The 20,529-nt window shown below is 40.3% G+C and overlaps 1 protein-coding gene across 1 annotated transcript in view; it reads left to right on the top strand.

Annotated features, from left to right (window-relative positions):
• Positions 1-7,327, top strand: part of cdc42ep4a (CDC42 effector protein (Rho GTPase binding) 4a) — a 10,573-nt gene extending 3,246 nt beyond the window's left edge. The window contains exon 2 of the mRNA XM_014025566.1: positions 4,458-7,327. Coding sequence (XP_013881020.1) covers positions 4,560-5,615 — 1,056 coding nt within the window. The 5' untranslated portion in view covers positions 4,458-4,559 and the 3' untranslated portion in view covers positions 5,616-7,327. The remainder of the gene's footprint in view (positions 1-4,457) is intronic.
• Positions 7,328-20,529: the final 13,202 nt, after the last annotated feature.

Here is a 20,529-nt window from a genome sequence, read left to right as displayed (position 1 = left end):
GGAGAGACGAAACGTTTCATTAGAGAAGAACCCGTCCAGAAGACCTATACAATTTTTTTTCTTTTAAACGGATGAATGGTAATTATAGAAGTGATTTTTTTGTTACTTATGGCTTAAGTTTGCAGCCAATGTTTGTCTTTTCACGTCATCTGGTTTACTGCAGCTTTTCTGGGGTTACTGTTCGAGTGAAAAGTGGATGATAAGATTATTCTGTCAAAACAAAATAATCTATTTCAATTAGCAAAGAGCTGTTATTTCTCTCCTTTATGGAATAGGGCTATTTTACCCACATGGAGGCAAAAGGAACCTTAAAATCTAGAGCAATAAAACTTAGTAGACCCAAACTAGGCATTTAGATGGATAATAGACGTGTGATGCATAAACAGAGCTAACATTACATTCCCATAGCTGGTATACAACTTGGGAAATGGACAGAATGATTATTTTTGCAAATGGCTGTAAAAAAATAAGTAAAGCGACACTGGTGGTAATTTGAGATTATTCCCAGGGTTCTCATGTTTATCACAGTTTCCATGCATGGGCGCACTGCTGCCCTTCACTCAGCTGCTGAGAAATGCCACATCAAGGTCATTCAGTCAACCTTGTAAACTACACTTATCATTCAGACGGCTCGAGACCTGGAGTTCAAAGAGGACATACAGTATTATGCAAAAGCTGTTAAATGCATTTTGTTGTGTCTCCAAGAGAGCAGAAAGATTTTATTTAGTTTCTCTCTCTTTTTGGGTCATATTTTTCACCACATTCAGTTTTGTTCTCTTATTTTCTGTGATGTTTTCTGAACTAGTCCATCACAGAACATGCAGCAGAACTGTCAAATAAGGTCTGGACTTCATTTTTTTACGCCACAATATTGTAGTAATCCCCTCTATCAAACTAGAATAGACAGCTCTGGAAGCTGGAGGAAGGGCGGGGTGTGAAGCTCCTCATTTGGATTTAAAGAGACAGCTTCAAAACGAGTTGATCTGAGAGACACCACAGAAAAAGGGTGAAAGAACGGCTTGTGGCATTCCAATAAGGAAGATTCAGACCAAAGCTTTTCAGTTCCGATTTATATAAAACCCCAACTGAATAATTTTAAATGTGAAAAACAAGGATCTAAAAGCAAGATATGTCTTCTTTAATGCAACACGTGTTAGCTTGTGAAAAGCATCCCTGTCAAAATGAAAGGATGCAGATGTGCCTCGGTCTTCTGCTCCCTTCCTGTTCCCCGATCCGTCTTCTCTGCACAGCCGAATGCTCAGTTTGTTTATACGACGTCAAAACTCCAACCCCCACACTCCCATGGCTGTAACCCAGTGGTTCCCACGATTCCTGCTGCCTTCTCAGGCCCTTTTTTTTTTAAATCTTTTTTTTGCCTTTTTTTGTCATCCACTTGCACTCACATGTGCACATTCACACTTCTCCATAGTTTACCCAACACCCTGAACTTGGTTTCACAGGTGGAGATCATGTTAACAACATGAATCTGGAGTGTGTCTGGATCTGGTTTGCTGATGACGAGCAGCCTGTCTGGTGGTTTGCAAGTCCCTGAAATTGGCACCAATGGATTCTTCAGCTTGATCCTGGCCTTGGGGGGGTGTTTTGTGTGGGGGGCGGGGGAAGTAGTGGGAGGCGAGCTTTCACCATCGCTGCTCGTTTGATCAGTTAGTTGTTTTTCTTTGATTGTGCCACCCAGAAGCCCAAGAGAAAGACGGTCCCTTTTTGTGTGGCTAGGGTGTGAAAATTTCCCCATCGTTACTTCCCCCTCTTCGTTATTTTTTTCATAACGAGAACAGAACGGGCTGATTCGATCACAAACATTTTTCTTTAAGATGAAAGATCGTGTTTTTGTGTAAGGCTGCCTGAAGTCCATAGAAAGTTTTTGTAGTTGAAAATGTGTCAATTTCTCTTGTGATTTTTTTTTACTTTTTATGTTTTTCACTGCAAGGATATTTTTGTATTTTAATTAATTTCCCGCCTACGGCTAATCAAAAAAAAAAAAACAAATCTGATGGAGTGAGTGAATGACAAAAGGCTGTGCTTGTATGATGACAAGTCCTGGGGCTTTCTGCAGCTTCTGACAGGAAACACCGTTGCTTGCAGCAGATTGTTTCTATGGGAACCAAAGCAGGTGTCTGCATTAACAGGAAGAGGAGCAGCGGCTCAGCTGGTAAAATCAGAGAGGGGGTGGAGACAGAGGAACGAGGTCAACGCACTAAAGAGCCTGCCACTTTAAACAGTCGAATTCCTCCAACAGTGCCTCTGCCAAAAACAATGCTTAACTTGGATTTCTTTTAAAAGCCTGTTTGGTTGGACTCCAGAGTCAATGTCAAGTTAATCACTAATATGTTGGTGTGAATAAATAATTTAAAAAAGGACAAAGCATTTCTTCTGACCTATTTCTGTGACGTTTTAATTTTTTACCCTGAAGTCAGGCTTTTTTTTCTGGAGAAAATGCTTTCATTTTCATCTTGCAGACCACCATGACGGTGTTCTTTTTATGTGTACTTTTACGTTGCTTTTTTGGGTTGTGTAGTTAACGAGACACCCTGGCCTTGTCCTTCTGTGCAGCACCTGAAGWGGAGGAAGTGAGTGTGTCTGACTCGCTACCTGCGGTGTGGTTTCCTCTGTCTGGGCTCTTACTAATGTAGAAACACTCTCTATAAGCCGTCACTCAAAACTTTAAAGGCTTAAACACTTTTCTGTAAGACGATGGARACAGAATATCGCTCATCATGTTGATCACAAATCCTCACATCTGTCATTATACTTTATTTTTCAAGGTACTTTATAGTGTTTTATGCAAATTTTGAAGCTTGCAAACTTGCATATCGAGATGCACATGCACGTTGAGGTAACATATTTAGCATTATTAAAACTTTTTCTAAGCTGAATCATGTATAACATACTTTACAAGTCAACGTACAACAGTTTGTACAGTGAACCAGTGTTGTATAAAGTACCTCAAAGTGATACTTGAGTAAAAGTACAGTATATATATATATATAGTATACGTCTTATCATAAAAATACTTTTGGTAAACGTTAAAGTCTTCTCTAAAAATATTACTTGAGTAAAAGTCTTAAAGTATCTGATATTTTTTGTACTTAAGTATCAAAAGTAAATTTCTGACACAAAATCTACTTAAGTATTCAAAGTAAAAGTACTGAGTAAAAGTGAGCAGTTAGATTTTCCAAAATGACATTTATTGGGAGGTGACTTCTCCAAAAAATATATTTCCTAACAGTGTGCAGCTGTTATGGGTTGTGTACAAGCTAATAGTGTGTCAGAATGGTATATATTTATACTTCTCATCCAACCACAATTAAATTCACTCTATCCAGGAGACACAATTTATCAGGATAGTATTTTTTTAGGTAYTAACTCAGAATAAAATAGGAGTAACGACTTTCTACTTCTTACCTATTTTTTTTAAAATGTAGTGAGTAGAAAGTACAGATAATTGTGTGAAAATGTAATGAATAAAAGTAAAAAGTACGCTGAAAAATAATTACTCAAGTAAAGTACAGCTTACCAATGTTTCTACTTAAACAGTAAAAAAATATTTGTACTTAGTTACTTTACAACTCTGCAATGGACCAAACATGCATCTAGTCGTCTTAATCTTTGTTTAATTTACTGTCTTAACTTAAATGTAACCAAATTTCAGAGCCASGATTTGATGTAAAACTGAATTTACTAACTTCTTACAGTTCATAGACCTGATCGTCTCAGCTGAAGGTGTTTTTTTTTTTTTTCTCAATCTTACAATTGTTTGAATTGATACGCTGGTCTTTTCTCTCCATGCTTAGTCTTGGTCCATCTAATGAGCTCTATCAAAAAAAGTCATGATCACCAGTGGAAAGTCTGAGGGCTTAACATCTTGAGCCTTTCAGTACCAATAAATTATGAARCTAATTGGGTGGAATTAGACTGTTGAGCTGGTGTGTATATTCATCGCCCGSTTTTAATGTAGCAAAAATTACAGCAAATTAAAACTGTGTGAACCTTTTTGCCCAGAATGGAAATTGATTTTTCATCTCCGGTTATAAATTTTGATCTTTTTGTGTGCGATGAGAAGTAAACATTCCTTCCAGTCCTCAGCTATATATTTTTAATCTGATTAGAGTCTGCCTGTGGTTGGTGTTTTGCTCTCGCTTATTAAACCGTTTGGAAATGAAATCCTGTGGCGCTCCTACATATATTGAATGCATTTTATTGGTTATCTCCCAGATGATGTGTTGAGCACAACTTATCATTATAGAGTTGTTCGACCGCTTCAGCTCTTGCAATTAGAGGAATAATAGAAATTCCTAGAAATGTTTTTTGTGGGTTTTAAGAAAAARGTTTAGCGATGTAATGTGATGCATTGGATAAGATCACTGCAACTGATTCAAGCAGTTTTCTTCTCTGTGTAGCTTCTGTGTAATTTTTGTTTTTCCATTTCAAATTTTCAGGTTCCCAGGCTGACTGGAGTTGAGGAACATCGATATTTTTGTCAAGGATCGTAACWACCTTTTTTGTGGACTACCTCTAACTGGGAAAAAATATCAGCCACCATGCCGATCTTAAAGCAGCTAGTYGCCTCCTCTGCCCAGACGAAGCGGCGCTCCCGTATGGACTTAACCAGGGAGATGATCAGTGCTCCTTTAGGGGACTTTCGCCACACCATGCACGTGGGCCGCAGCGGCGATGCTTTTGGAGACACTTCTTTTCTGAGCTCACACTCAGGGGAACCCACCCCCGAGACCAAATCCTTCCCTCGATCCCCCCGGCCCGGCCTCTTGTTGCGCACCTTTCGAAGCAGCAAGCGCTCCCAGTCGGTAAACAGAGTGGACGAMCAGGGGGAAAACAACCTAACTGTTTCCGAAGTCTCCCCCGTGTATGTGAAAAATGCCATGTCGCTGCCTTTCCTCAACGATGAAAGCACGGGGAACAGCATGGTGTCAAAGAGTTTGTCATCAAGCCCGTTTAAGCAGCAGGGGGAGATGGACGGCGGCGGTGCGGCCGCAGCCACCAGTTTCCTGGAGCTGCAGGAGCGGCGCTTCGGTGAGCTGACCGAGCTGCCGGAGGGCGTCGTTCCCTGCGGAGGTGGCATGAAGCACGCCGAGTCCGTCATGTCCTTCCACGTCGACCTGGGACCCTCGATGCTGGGAGACATCTTGAACGTGATGGAGAAGGAAGAGGACGATCTCGGCTTCGAGGAAGGCAAGAACAGCGAGGGCCGAGCCTCACCAGCCCTCAGCCGTCACGGTGAGGAAGAGGACGGCGCGAAGAGCGAGGAGGACGAGGACGGACACGGGCAGATGGAGGAAAACGGCGACGCGTCAGAGTCGATCCAGGAGGCCCGCACGCATCAAGACAGCTCTGTAGACCTGAGGGCCGAGGATGAGGGTCCGTACACTCCAGAGTACACCCCTGAGGTCCGACCCAAACACATGCTGCACCTGGACAGCTGCTCCATGTCCAGTTCTGGCTCCGCCGCTCTGGATGAGAAACCAAACTATKAGAATTACACGGGAGATACTGACAGCGCCACATTCAGTGCACCGCCAGAGGAGGAGAGCAACTTCTCATCTTTCCTGGATGAAGAAGACGACGAAATCCATGTATGAGCATACAAGAGTCCCTTTTTTTAGGGGAACCAAAAAAGCTCACATTCTGAAGCGATTTGTGAGTTTTCACYGGAAGGTGATGCTGTAGTAGAGCACTCTGGGGGATGGCTTGTGAAGAAGATGGAACTTTTTGTTTGATAAAGTGTGAATTCCTCCTTTAGGAGATGCCCAGCTTGCTCTTTTGAGCACCGGGACAACTGACACGAGCTGGAAGAGACTTTTTGAATGCGACAGAAACAAGTGGGGAGTGTTTGTCTAAAAAGGAACTTTGGTATAAAAAGAAAACATTTCCCACAACTAAAACCCAGTTTAGTCTTTTTTTCTTTCCTTTCTGTCTGTTTTCACTTGATTCGCCTCTTTTTTTTTTTTGCCTCCGAGCTTTTTCTCTCTAACTGTGGGACATCATGCGGCCTGAGCAGAACAGAAGACCTCTGTCACTCACGGATCACCGGTGGGCGTCTTGTCACAATAAAAGGGAGCTGTGTTTGTGACTGGAGTGTGAGGCCCTGCATTGAGCTGCTTTCATCAGAAACATATTACCYCAGATCCGCATATCTATCAAACTACCTTTTTATTCTAACTTAATGTAACTCAGGGTCCCTGTGACGCTCTCGTAGGCTGCCTTCTCCCAATTTAGAGCAAAGACCACAAAGCCCAAACCGAAATTCTGATCTGTTATTAATTCACTGGCTGCCACCCAGGCCTGGACTCGGTTAAAGATGAAAAGAAATGCATTGGGTCGGCTATAAAGAAATGTGTTATCAGAAGAAACCAGAGGTGGGGAGAGTGTCACACAGTTGTCTGTTTATCTTTTTTTTCCTAATAAACTGTTTACTTTTTGAACATTTCTGTCAACAGACACACAGTTCAGCTTCTTTTTTTGTTTTATGTTTAAACTGATTAGCCCTTGTTAACACCCTTCCCCTTTTTTACATCCGAAGAACTGCTGTGCCACAGAAAAACTGATACTCAGTCAAGACGGCTGCCTTATGGAAACTGTTTTCATCACTACATATGAGTAGATTTTGTTTGTTTCTAACTCAAATGTACTGGCAGATAAAGTAAACCAGACACTGTTTGTTGTTTAATTTCTGTTTTTCTTTCTTTTTTTCATCCTAGAAAATCTCTCTTTCAGTTTCTTTGTCTGTTCGTTTGAACAGCAGATCAAAAACACGACACAGCCGGCATTAGATGCAAGAGCATTAAGGCAAGATTGCGGTTTTCTTTTCTGTTTTTGTAAGTTGCACTGTCATTGCAGCTTGACTCTACCTCTTGCATCATTAAATCCATGAGACTTCCTTGGCGCTGATTGATTTGACTGCCTTAACTTAAACTGACAGATGTGCTATATGCTAATTTTCCAGGCCAAAAGTCGTTTCACGTGTGAAATGTCCAATTTTCTTTTCACTTGTGTCTGTTTATTCACTGTTGAACAGTTAGACTTGTATGTTAAAAAAATAATAAAAAGTTTTTTTTAAAGTACCATACCCAAGAATAGGAGGTGAAGAATAAGTTTGCGTAACTGGATATTTACAGCTGACACACTACACATTATAGTCTGGTGGTTTCAAAGGTTTGTGTGAGTGAGGTGTTTTTTATGCTTTTATTATGCCTCACTGTTTCACTGTTACAGTGTATTCCCAATCTTTTTTTTTTTCCTGTAATATCTAAAATGACCTATATTTTTCAATAAAATAAAATCTTGAGTATCATTATGGTTGTAAATTTTATTGTAGCTGGAGAAAGTGTCGACTTWATGAAGTGCCACTCAGTCAGCCGTCCTGACAAAGCAAATCCTGGAGTGCTGCCTTGTGCTTCCTGTCTCTATTCTTTGGCTCTCCCTGAAGAGGAAGGAAGGAAGGAAGCAATAGAGGCTTTAGTAGATTTATAATTTTTTAAGTGCACAACCTAAGTGCACAACCTGAGAACAATGTGACGAGTCATGATAAAAACAGTGTGAGGGAGAGGGGGCGGGCCGTCCAAAAGGCTTAACTGTCTTCATCAAAGATGCACTGAGGCTGGCGGATGGATACCTTATCACAAAGCTGCACTGATAAARATGGGTGACAGGTAATTCTTCTCACCCCGCCGGTTGGAAGATGGATGAGCCCAACATTCAACTCGGATCATGATCCTACTCATCATCATGGACTCAAAAGTGTTCTGTCACTTCTAATTTTCCAAGCCATCCTTTTGGCTTCTCCCACACCACAGCAAAGCCTCGTGCAGCTTCGTTAAAGTTCAGCTCCCTTTATGTTTTCTTAAAGGGTTCCCCGATTAGTTGTAACATTAGACTTTATTTGATAAACATATATTTTAACTGTAAAACAAAGACTGTAAAAATACTGTAGGCTGTTTAGTTTTTATAATTTTTAAACTAAAAGTTAAAAAATATATTACACTGACAGGGCCATTTTATTTACARBCAAAGCATTCTGGGTAAATGATGACGWGGATAGGTCCTRYGTGRGASGCTGCTAGCGAGCTATATCCACCCTGAAGSTTAATCTTGGACAATATCTGATGATRGACTCTTTTKAATGAAACCAGAGAGCGTTGACAGAGAGGAGAAGGTAGAAATGACTCAGCCTGTAACTGAAAATATGGATGGAGGACAACAGAGCTGCTTCATGGAAGAAGAACCTCAGCTTAGCCTGTTAGCTTTAGCCCCATATATATGTATTAGCTCAATGCTACACAATCTCCTCTCGTCACTGAGGTCCTCCATCCACATGACAGAGAGGGGAACACAAAAATTACTCAGCCTGCAACTGAAAATATAGACGGAGGACCTCAGTTTAGCTTGTTTGTTTGTCGTGCTAGCGCCAAGCTAATACATATAAGGCAATATAGCATTGGCGCTAGCGCAAATACTAACAGGCTAAGCTGAGTTCTTCTTCCATGAAGCAGCTCTGTTGTCCTCCATCTATATTTTCAGTTCCAGGCTGAGTCATTTCTACCTTCTCCTCTCTGTCAACGCTCTCTGGTTTCATTTAAAAGAGTCGATCATCAGATATTGTCCAAGATTAACCTTCAGGGTGGATATAGCTCACTCACACCAATGACCTATCCAGGTCATCATTTACCCAGAATGCTTTGTGTGTAAATAAAATGGCTCCATCCATGTTAAAATATATTTTTAAAAATTTACAAAACCAAATAGCCTACAGTATTTTTACAGTCTTTATTTATAGTTAAAATGTATTTTTATCAAATAAAGTCTAATGTTACAACTAATCAGGCATCCCTTTAACGCAGTCCAAGGTTTCTCCCATCGCTTCATGTTAAATCTGTTCAATTCCTCTTTGGATTGTTGATTTCAGTCTTTTGTCTTTGTTTCCGAGAAGTCTTAAATCTCTTTCAGTTTGTCATAGTCGCATTATTTTAGTGTCCAATCTGCCAGAGGGCTAGAAATAGTCATTATTCTTACACTTGTGGTAAAACAGCCCATTTATATCGATTGTTGTGGTCAATACAAACCAATGCTGCTATTGATCCTCTGTTTCTCTGCCTCTACAACGTCATTATTCTTTTAATAGATTGTTGGTATTTTGTTTTGTTTAGAGAAGAAAACCTTGTGTAGGCACAGGTTTTGTATTTGATTTAAGAAAATCTTGCTTTTACATTACTTCTTGTAATTGAATTACATATTTGTCTGGTGTTTTTGGCTGGTTTTGCCTCCTTCAGGAGCCAAACATGACTCAGGAAGCCTGTCACTTACTGCCATCTAGTGGTTGTAAGAGGATTTGCCCTTCAATGGGTGTGTCAGAGTAATTCTCATTCAAATGTGAAGCTCCAAACTGGGAAAAGGTGCTTTTTATAGCATAACTTCCAAAGAAAAGTCTTTTTTATTTTTGTAAATCTCATTTTATTTAAAGGTGGATAAAAGTATAACGGTGCACTAAAGGCACATTTTGAAACATGAGTTGGCGTGGGACAAAAACTGTTTAAGTTGCCCCACTCCTGATTTGTTCAGGGGGCTTATTTCACCTCCCTCCCCCAATTCAAAGCCATTGTAATTTGAGCCTTGCCTCGCAGCTGTTTCTTTCACTCAAACACCCCCTGTATAAAGTCTCATCTAAACCTCTGAGGCTGTCAAAAGTCATTTCCTGTTGCTTTTCAGCCTTTCCTTTTCTTTCACGTTCTTATTTTTGTTACTGGAAGCACCGAAAGGAGGCGCTCGGTAACTTCAGATTTCTAATGTCAGGAGGCCCGGGTCTGGGCCCACAACTTTTTCCGCCAAAATTCCATCAGCAGACTTGCACCTCTTCCAGGAGACTGAAGGCATGCCGAAATCTGGAAAGTATTATACAACCTGCTGGTGAATGGGGTGGGGGCACAGAGGAAGAGAAGGTGGTGGGGAGGGGGTTAAAACAGAAAGAGAGGGGAAGTAAAATAACTGGGGGGATGGGGAGGAAAGGAATGATATACAGAAATGTATGTGTGTGTACGTATATATATACACACGGTCTCACCGCCCTTTGGCTTGGCTTCTTCTCTCCTTCCCACACACAGAACTCTGTGAGCCCCGCTTCAAAAATGTCCAGACCACTCCCCAAACAGCTACAGCGTTTTCTTTTATTTTCATAGCCACATTTCGCAACTCCTCTTTTTTATGGATCATGAACAAACAGCCATTTCTCTAAATGCAGTTTTGCAAAAAAAAAAAAAATGGGGTGGTGAGGGTGGGAGAGGTGTGTGTGAGGAGTCGTTTGCTGGCACAAAGCTTGAACATGAGTGCCACGGTCAAAAATCACCAGCTGTGTGATTGTGGTGGGCAGCAGGAAGAATAAAACTGGACGCTGTCCAGACCTATTTTCCCATGCTTTGATTTATGCTTCAGCCCAAATAAATGCGTAAAAAAGGGGGCACACCAGTTTGGTCAAACCTTGAAAACGTAAGGGGTCAAACCTGATGCGATATTTTAAACTTTCGTGTCGTTTTGTTTAATCTGTTAGTGCGTGGATGCCTCTCAACTACTGTACTTTTCTGCTAAAATAAAGTGCATCACTCATAAAACTACTGATAGATTCAAAAAAAAAGAAAACTGAAATGTTTAGAGTAGCGTATCTTTACTTTTTTCCCCAAATGTGCTTTTTTTTTCAATCTTCCCAGAATCACATAATTTGAAAGTGTGTTTTTTTTTCATACTTTTTCAAAGATAAGCMGAATTTTTTTCCCCAGGAGAGCAGGGCGTAGCACTACGGATTTTGGCGGTAACAGGAGCAGAAAACGTAAACATTCCAGTACCCAGCATTGACCCCTTGACCTTTAAAAGCTAGATCTGCAGGGCAGCAGCAGGAGACCACACACACACACACACACACACACACACACTTGCCAGGGGGAGGAGCCGGGAGGATGCAAAACTTCTCTGATGTCCTTGCCCTGAAGAGCTTCAGATGCCTGCGCTGAGGGCTGTGAAGAACTAGACCATCCTTCAAACATCCGTGCAATCTTCCCTCTCAGGGATTTATTTTTTTATTTTTTATTTTTTGGTATAAAAGTCAGAATGTCTCATATGGAAAAGTTATTCCAAGGGAAGCAGCTTTGCTCTGTGCTCATTCTTCCTCCAGTCGTTGTGAAACAAAAAGTTTCCTTCATAAATGCAGAAGCCGTGTCATAACCTCTTTGGACCGCTCTCAATTCTTCAGTGTAAAAATATGTTTTTCCATCCGGCAGAACCACAGTCTAAATTTGCTTTAAGCTCACCAGAATAAAGCTGTCTGTTTACTACATGTGTGCTATTCTGTTTTTAACTGCAATGAATGCGATCATCAACATTTCAGAGCCAGTCACTTCCAATTTCTGCATTCTGAAATGTGACCCAAAAAAAGGAGCGTTTTTACCTTAAGGATAAAAATAACAATGACTCATTCTTTTATTTTCAATCCTGTCCTGCCTGTGATAACCCCGTCTCACTCTGCCGAAGGTCCTGCAGCTATGCAGGACCCCATGAGGTCTAGCCCCGGCCTGCACTCAGCCATGACCACAATAGATGGGGCTGGGGGGCTCTGCTAGTCTCTGCCCACTCATCTCTGCCAGATGCTGCGTCTTTTCCAAGGCCCGTCCACGGCTGGTTGACGCTGATGGAAGGCGAGCACTCTGCACGTTATACGCCCACACTGATGAAGGCAGGCCTCCGTGGATAAACCGTTGGGCTGATGATGACATGATGTGTGTTTAAATCTGAGATTCTTTTAAATTCTGAGTTGTTCGCACTTGAGAAAGTCAGTTATCCATTCATCTGTGAATGCAGCACGCTGGTGGGGAGCGCTGCGTTTATAACCGATACTCCTCAGATGCTGATCAGAGGGACCACAGCTGTGCCACCGTGGACTTGGCGCCACCATTAAAAAGGCAGTACGCACATACAATGCAGGCCTTGTTTGGCAGACAGTGCACGTTCACAGCAGGGCAAAAATGGAAGTGGAAGATCGCAAAGGGTCACTTCCCATAGGCCTGTTTGAACTTTGACGTTTCAGTTCTCCTGCCCTTTAATCTTCTCTCTTGTCTCGTCTGACTGACATGAGTAATACTATAGTACAGACGTCAAGACTTTTTAAATTTGGCTCTTTTAATATACATTTACTGTACTTTATTCAGCAGGTTCTTTTCAGCCGTATAATGTATTTTGTATATGCTAGAATTTTTAAAACTATTCTTCTTCACACTTATTTCAGCTCTTCACACACGTCATTATATGTAGAAATTCTAGTTTGCTTGAGCAAATTTTGTACAACGTCCATTCCAATGGAGTTGGGACGTTGTGTAAAACCTAAATAAAAACAGAAAGAGATCAGAGGCGGAGCCAGACATTTTTCTCAGGGGTGGCCAGACTGGGTCCACTACTCACACAGGGGTGGCCAGGAAAATTACATAAAATTGTACTTTAAATTTTCTGCAGATCTTTGAGTTTTGGTCATTTCCTCATGTCCTTATACAGGAAGTGACTACCTTATAAGTATGGGCGTCACAACCATTTTTAAAAGTGGGGTGGACACACTGTTACGGGGTCTGGCGGATCACCCCCAGAAATTTTTAAACAAAATAGATGCCATTTCCTGTGTTCTGGTGTATTTTACCAGGTTGTCAAACATAATTTTACCTACATAAATAAGCTTAATTTAATAATTGTTTCAGAGATAGATTACTCATTGATCTAGTTCCATCATCCTGTTTTTAAACTTACTGATACAGCTAATTTAATAGTTAATAATAGTTTAATAGTTAATTAATGTGACACAGTTTATCATATCCATTGATTATATGGGTGCTTTTTTTACTTTTATATTGTTTATTGYTTTATTTTTAATTGTAACACTTCATTGCGCCAAATAATGATGACTGCATGTTTAAAACTAATATTATTAATTTTACTCAATGAACAGGTGCAATATTGATAACAACCAATAGTGATTTTAGAGGGGTATTCCACTATTTCTGATTTAGTGATAGGTCTACTCATAACCAAAAACAGAGCATCCTGCAGCCTTCATAACATAAAATGACAGTGTTATGGTGACAAAAACAAAACAAACAAAAAACAACAAAAAAATTGTCACCATAAGTTTACTCTTCTTCAGTGATGAAGCTTGGTGATGTTTCAAACTGTTAAACACTGCCACCAACTGTTCAGGAGGATTATTACACCCCTAAAGGTTGTTTCACTGTAGAAGTGGGGTGGATACAGCAGGGTGGCCAAAGATTTGCCTGTGGTGGCCCTGGCCACCCCTTGCCACCCCCTGGCTCTGCCCCTGAATGAGATGATTTGCAAATCCTTTTCAAATTGTATTCATTTGAATGCACTGTAAAGACAAGATACTTAATGTTCAAATGGAAAAACTTTGTTGTATTTTTGTTTACCACCATGTTGCATCACTCTTAACCTTTAGTAGGCATTTCTGAACTGAGGACACAACACTTTGAAGGTCTGTAGGTGAAGTTCTTTCCCAGTCTTGCTTGATGAACAACTTCATTTGCTCAACAGTCTGGGGTCTCTGTTGTTGTATTTTGGGCTTCATAAAGCAAACATTTTCAACTAGACACAGGTCTGGACTGCAGGCAGGCCAGTCCAGTACCTGCAGAAATTATGTTCTGAATTTGTTGGACTTTTTGCTCACTCGCTTGTTCACAAAGTGGTGAAACTCACCCCAGCCTTGCGTTGGAACCAATGAGCTATTCAAGGATGCTCCCTTTCTACCCATCATGACTCTTACTTCTTCACTCCAAACAGGTGTTTTCCCAGTRTTTTGTTGCCTCTGTCCAAGTTATTTTTTTCTTCCTCTTGTGCGGAACATATTGCAGGCATCACTTTCAAAATGATTGTGAATATTTGCAAAAAAAATACCACAAAGTTTTTCCATTTGAACATTAAATATCTTGAAAAGGGTTTTCTAATCATTGTATTCTGTTTGTATTTAGGTTTTTCTCAACATCCCAACTTCATTGGAATTGGAGTTGTATGTCATGGTGATTTTTTTTTCTCTTTTCCACCAACAAATAGGCATATTTCAGATATTTCTCATGATATGAGGCCATGCCCTGTCTTTGTGAAACACTGTCCACTATGGATTAAATTCATAAGGTCGGTAGTCATGCGCTGCGGTACAGACTTTCCATTACAGTCTGTCACCTTCCTGTTTTCATGCGAGCTGATGCTCAAGCTCTGTGTCACTGGCGGAAACTCTGGAACAGCTTAAAGACTCATTCACTTTCCCCCCTCGATCTCAGTAGCATCATAAATCAGGGCGTGTTCGGAGACAGAAAACAACACACGAGTGAAGAATCCCAGAGCTCCTTGTGGAGAGAGGACTTTAAACTGCTCATGGYTGTTGGTCATCCATTAAACAAATCCGTCATCCCGTTTATGCTCTCCTCCCTCCCTCTGGCCGTGATTCCCTCCGGACTGAGCTGGAAAGAAGAGGGGGAAAAGTCCAGCCGAAAGTTGGCTCTCTTCATCGTCCTGCTGGCCAGGCTTTGACTCTCCTCCTCTGAGTTTACTCAGCCAACCAGAGCTGAAAACACTGACACATGTATGTTTGTGGGAGCACTGTTGGATTGGGTGTGATGTGTTTTTTTTTTTTTTGTGATTATTTAAAGTTGCAGTCAAGCTTTATTTTATTTACTTCTATGCATGAATGAAACAAATGCAAAAAGTGCAGCTAAATAAAACAAATATAATCTATTAGTTTTCTGCTCTCTACAGCAGTGTTACAGTAAATAGTCTTTGCCCTACGTGTTCACTAAAATGTTAGATTAATAACTTGTTAAAAACAAATCTGCACAAGCATTTGAACTTTTAAAGGGATCCGTGATTAGTTGTAACATTAGACTTTATTTGATAAACATGTATTTTAACTGTAAAATAAAGATTGTAAAAATATGATGTTCAGTTTTTATCATTTTAAAACTAAAATTTAAAAATATATTACACGGACGGGGCCATTTTATTTGCCCACAAAGCATTCTGGGTAAATAATGACATGGATAGGTCACCGGTGCGAGGTTGCTAGCGAGCTATATCCACCCTGAAGGTTAATCTGGACAATATCTGATGATCGACTCTTTTAAATGAAACCAGAGAGCGTTGACAGAGAGGAGAAGGTAGAAATGACTGGAGGACAACAGAGCTGCTTCATGGAAGAAGAACCTCAGCTTAGCCTGTTAGCTTTAGCATTAGCCTCGATGCTATCACCATATATATGTATTAGCTCAGAGCTACACATTCTCCTCTCATCACTGAGGTCCTCCATCCTCATGACAGAGAGGGGAACGCAAAAATGACTCAGCCTGTAACTGAAAATATGGATGGAGGACCTCAGTTTAGCTTGTTATTTGCGCTAGCGCCGAGCTAATACATATTAGGCAATATAGCGTCCGTGCTAGCACAAAGGCTAACAGGCTAAGCAGAGGTTCTTCTTCCATGAAGCAGCTCTGTTGTCCTCCAACTATATTTTCAGTTACAGGCTGAGTCATTACCTTCTCCTCTCTGTCAACGCTCTCTGGTTTCATTTAAAAGAGTCGATCATCAGATATTGTCCAAGATTAACCTTCAGGATGGATATAGCTCGCTAGCAGCCTCACACCGAGGACCTATCCATGTCATTATTTACCCAGAATGCTTTGTGTGTAAATAAAATGACTCTGTCTGTGTTAAAATATATTTTAAAAAATTTGCAAACCTAAACAGCCTACAGTATTTTTACAGTCTTTATTTTTAGTTAAAATGTATTTTTATCAAATAAAGTCTAATGTTATAACTAATCAGGGATCCCTTTAAAAAACACATCTGCGGTCAGTTTTCTTTCTTTCAGGGTGTATTTCAGCTTCAAGACGAAATCCCCACTGTTTACAAAATAGTTCAAATGCTTTGCATGTGATGTAAAGGCAGGTCAGAAGAAGATGCAGCTGAGCATGAGGCCATCTCCTGGATTTCCTGTATCATAAAACTAACAGAGCGCCGAACATGGTGAGGCCTGGAAACACACACACACCTCTCCATCTGTAGCAGCTTCGTGTGATTGACAGACGGCTCGCAGCTACGTTCAGAGAGTTGTTTGAGATTCAGTTTCAAGCGAAGCACTGCCTCATTTACACCACAATCTTTACAAAAAAAATCATTCTGACAGTAGAAACCTCAAACTTCATGGGAGTGGAGCTTTCTGGGTGAATTCAGGAATGCATGACTGTTTGCATGGATGTTTGACCGACAGGGAGCAACAGCAAAGACGAGCAAATTATAAATTAGAGCAGGATGGAAGAAAAAGAAAGAATGAATGGGTAAGTAATAATCCAGATGCCTTTTTTTTTTTCATGATTCCTATGCTGCACACTCCAGCTGCGCTGCAGCTTTCAGGCCAGGAAGTGTTGGAGGAGGAGTGTCTGGGGTGGAAGCAGAGGGAGGTCACAGTGCTGTCAGCCCCCTGGGATGGAAGGATTAGCTGGGAGGAGAGGGAAGACACTTGGCTCCCTGTTTACAGCTCCATCCTCGATCTGTTGACCGAGCTCTTTATCAGCAACATGTGGCGTATCCAGAGCTCACCACAGCGCTGCCATTTTGCTCGAAATCAAACACTGTCTCTTTTCTTTCACATGRGCAAACAGACAGTGAAAGAGAGTCACCAACGGAGCCTTATAGTGATATTTAGAGACCACTGTGAGTGCCTGGCCCCGCATGCTTGGGATGCCTTGGGTGTGACCAGGGTGGCCTGTCTGCTCCAGCTGCATGTAGTCTGCAGCCGGACCCATCAGTCCTCTCTGAGCGAGGAAAGACAGCTAGACTGTGATTTAAGTAGACTTTAAACTTTTTATAAACACATACAAACAGTCTGAGGTAAATATGTAACAGAAAGATGTGAGAGGTTGTTTGTGACTGGACTTTTCTCCTCATGAGTTGTCTCAAGGACTCAAATACAATTTTATAGGTCTTTATGGGGCCTGATATTAAAACGTTTATACATTTTTAAAGCAATAGATTAGATCTTTTTAAACTTTCTTAAACAATAAAAGTGGGTTACAAATGTATTCATTCCTTTAGGCACCCCCCCCCCCCACACACACACACACACACACACACACACACACACACACACACACACACACCACAACACACACACAAACGTCTGAATACGAAATACAATTAGGTATTTCCATTTCTTAATAATGGACTTAATGGTGCTCTATTTGTATCAAGGCCCGAAAAAAAATTACTCAAGTATATAAAAAAACAAGATTAGATTTTATATGAATTTTAAACATAAGTTTATGATTCACTGTGACAAAATAAACTAATTTAAAAGATGAAAAATAATATTACTTGTTCTGCCCTTGAGCTGTTGGCTTTGAGTGACTGTTGCCCCCAGAGAAATTTAGCTAAAAAGCCCCTTTTTTATTGCCTCAAAATAAGCTGCTTTAAATTCAYTGTTTTCCATAAACTCCATCTCCCACAATGCACGTTGATTATGCGTGGGATTTCCCTGTCTGAAACTGGGAGAGTTAAGAAGTCAAGACTTACCACAACTCAGCAATGAGTAAAACTCTTATTTTTTTGCTTTTATTAATATTCCTGTAGTTTTTATTTCACATTTATTCAGTCGAACATGTAGTATTTTTCAGGGCTTCTTAGAGGATGTGTTAAAACGCTGTTTCTATGCTGGAAATACCACTTAGAGCTCAGTTATTGTTTGTTGGCTTTGCTCAGCTGCAACCATGAGAAGAAAAACCTGTTTTGTGTTTAGTCAAAATTAAACATTGAGGGCCATTTTTTAGATGTTTATGTTTCAGGTTTTTTTTTTTTTTCAAACCAACCCTGACCCTGATTTTCTGCCTCGTTTTGTGGCAGATCTGAATACTTGAAGGTGTGGCAGTGAATTTGAGTTCCCACAGGTGTGCATCATTTTACACAGGTTTTAGTCCATTAGATTGCTCACATGTGCTTTTTATTTAACTAATTATCAGGCTTCTGAAGGTAACGAGTGGGATTATTACATGAATCTTAACACTACCATCAGTTTTGCATGGTATGCCTATTCCAACAGACTAATTATGATATTCAAGACACTGCACTACTTCTGCTACTGTCAATATTTGATTAAATAAAATCAGAAGTCTATGTAAATAACTGCCTAATGCAAAGCTGTTGACAAAAGCTCAACAAAATAAAGTTAATTAGAAGCACTATTAAAGGCTGAAATACTGTTGCTCTCAGACTCACTAGTCAGCAAATCTCCAAACTGAAGTTGTCCAAACAGTTTGCCCCAACAATGATGATATTAAATGTTCAGAACATTTTCACTTCAAAAGATCTGATCTTAACTAGAACGGGTGATAAAACTGAAAAGACAAGCTGGTCACAGTATTATTTTTATGGAGCGATGAGCCCGAATTACTGTCGCCCCAGAGTTTCCATTCTTCCATGAAGTTATCCACTGTGTAACATTGTGCTGCTGCAGCCAATCTGGRCATCCTCAGGACTTCACTATCGTGGCCTACTCCCTCCTCCTCAAAACCATGTGTGTAGACTCCCTTTTTTTAAACACTGGAGATCTACAAACCCAACCATGACCTCTGAGAATTAAAAATTTGACTTGGAAACCCCCCCAGTATCCCCTCAAAGTGCCGTTCTAACTCGTCAGCTGTGTTGTGATTGATGTTTTTAGTGTGAGAAACAGCAGAAGCGAGGGAGTTTGTTTGCAACTGTTCCATAAACCTGCAGCTGTTGTGGGCGCAGTTAAAACGTCAGAGGTATTTACTTGATTCATTAGTTATCAAGGAAAAAAGGGGGGAAAGAACCAACAACAACGCTTGTATGAAAGGCTGAACCTAACTCCAAAGCTGAGTGTAATGAGAGAGCAGGTAATTGTTTTGAAAGGGGAACTTTACAATGGAAAAAAAAAAACTAAAAACAATCCCTGTTTTCAATTATTTCTGCCCATCCCCCCACCTCGAAAAAAACCAAAACCTTGAAAAGTTCAGTTTAAGCTGCCTTGCTGTGTTTTCTTCTGTGAAGTCACCACTTTGCCTGTTCCATATGTACCAGCACGAGACTGAACACAACTTCCCACACTGCTTTTTTAGTATTCTAGATTACACCACTCCCATACTGCAGTCTTTCTTTTCACAATTCTTTCTACCTGTGAGATAAAGGAAAATGACACCGCTCATCCAAAGAAAGGTATTTTCTTCTTTTCAACTTGGACCACACCCTAGTTTTTTTWAAATTGTATCACAAATTTATTACATGAACATGTGTTTTGAGACCCTCGTTTGGGTGGAGGAACAGACGAAAGTCTCATCTGGAAGAACAAAACATCCCATCATTCCCCAGGATTTTGGATCCAGGTTCAGCCGGGATGGGAGTGGGTGGGATCCTGAGACGCAGCTACACAGGAGAATGTTGGCGATGATTTACATCTGGCTCTTTTTTTTTCTGTGCTGCTCCTCATGTATGTGAACAAAAAGCAAAAAAAATAAAAATTGGGACATTGCTTTAGTTTATCTTCCAGTCGGTTTATAAAACTGAAGGTTCTTGATCAACTAAGACAGCTGGTTTGCTTGTGCTTTTTATTTTCCATGTCCCACCCCATAATCAAACAACATAAGCCATGATAACTTCCCCATATTTCCCTCAGGTATGGTTTCAGTTTCTGTTGGAAACCGGTTTTACATTGTTCTGCTTGCATTAAAGTAACTCATTGTGAACAATGAAATGAAACATAAATAGGTTATTCTGAACTGCACTTTATCAAATGGTGCAGTTTGAAAGACTTTACGTCTTCTACATATACTGATAAGCAATTCCAGAATGTGGGTATGCACTTAGTGTAAACAAAGCACTTTTATCTCAAGCGTAAATGAGTACTAATATATTGTTATTTACCTGTTTTCATTTAGCTTTTCTATGGTTGTTAGTTTTACTTACAAATCATTATTACCTGTTGTTGTTTGTCTTTTGGCTCTTTAATTTCTGTGCAGAGAAAACGTTTTTGAGTGAAATATCTTCTCAAGACACTCAGTTCTWTTTAAATGTTATGTGGTTTTTGGAAAGAGGCAGAAATAAACTTAAAGTCCTGATTTAGAACCAAATATGTTCCCTTAAATTTTAAAGGCACCCATAACCCYCAGGATTATAAAACTATTTTAAACAGTTGCTTATGAGTTAGAGAATAATTATAAATAATGGCAGAAACTGAGTCATTTTCATGATTGCATTGCAGTCTTACCAAAACGGTTCAATCTTTCAGATCTTGGGTTAATGGTTTGACTCCTTTGTTTTCTTTTATTTTTCACTCTCAGTCTCTTTTCTTTCATTTTCCTGTTTCGTCACCTCTCTCAGTTTGTTGCTAACAGAGTCTGGCTTTATTAAAAACGTCTTCCTGTTAATATGGAGTTTTTTCTTCCCACTATCACCAAG

The sequence above is a fragment of the Austrofundulus limnaeus genome, unplaced genomic scaffold (genome assembly GCF_001266775.1).
Source record: "Austrofundulus limnaeus strain Quisiro unplaced genomic scaffold, Austrofundulus_limnaeus-1.0 Scaffold4, whole genome shotgun sequence".
NCBI lineage: Eukaryota > Metazoa > Chordata > Actinopteri > Cyprinodontiformes > Rivulidae > Austrofundulus > Austrofundulus limnaeus.
Note: the sequence above shows the minus strand (reverse complement) of the source record. Positions and strands in the feature narration are given on the sequence as shown.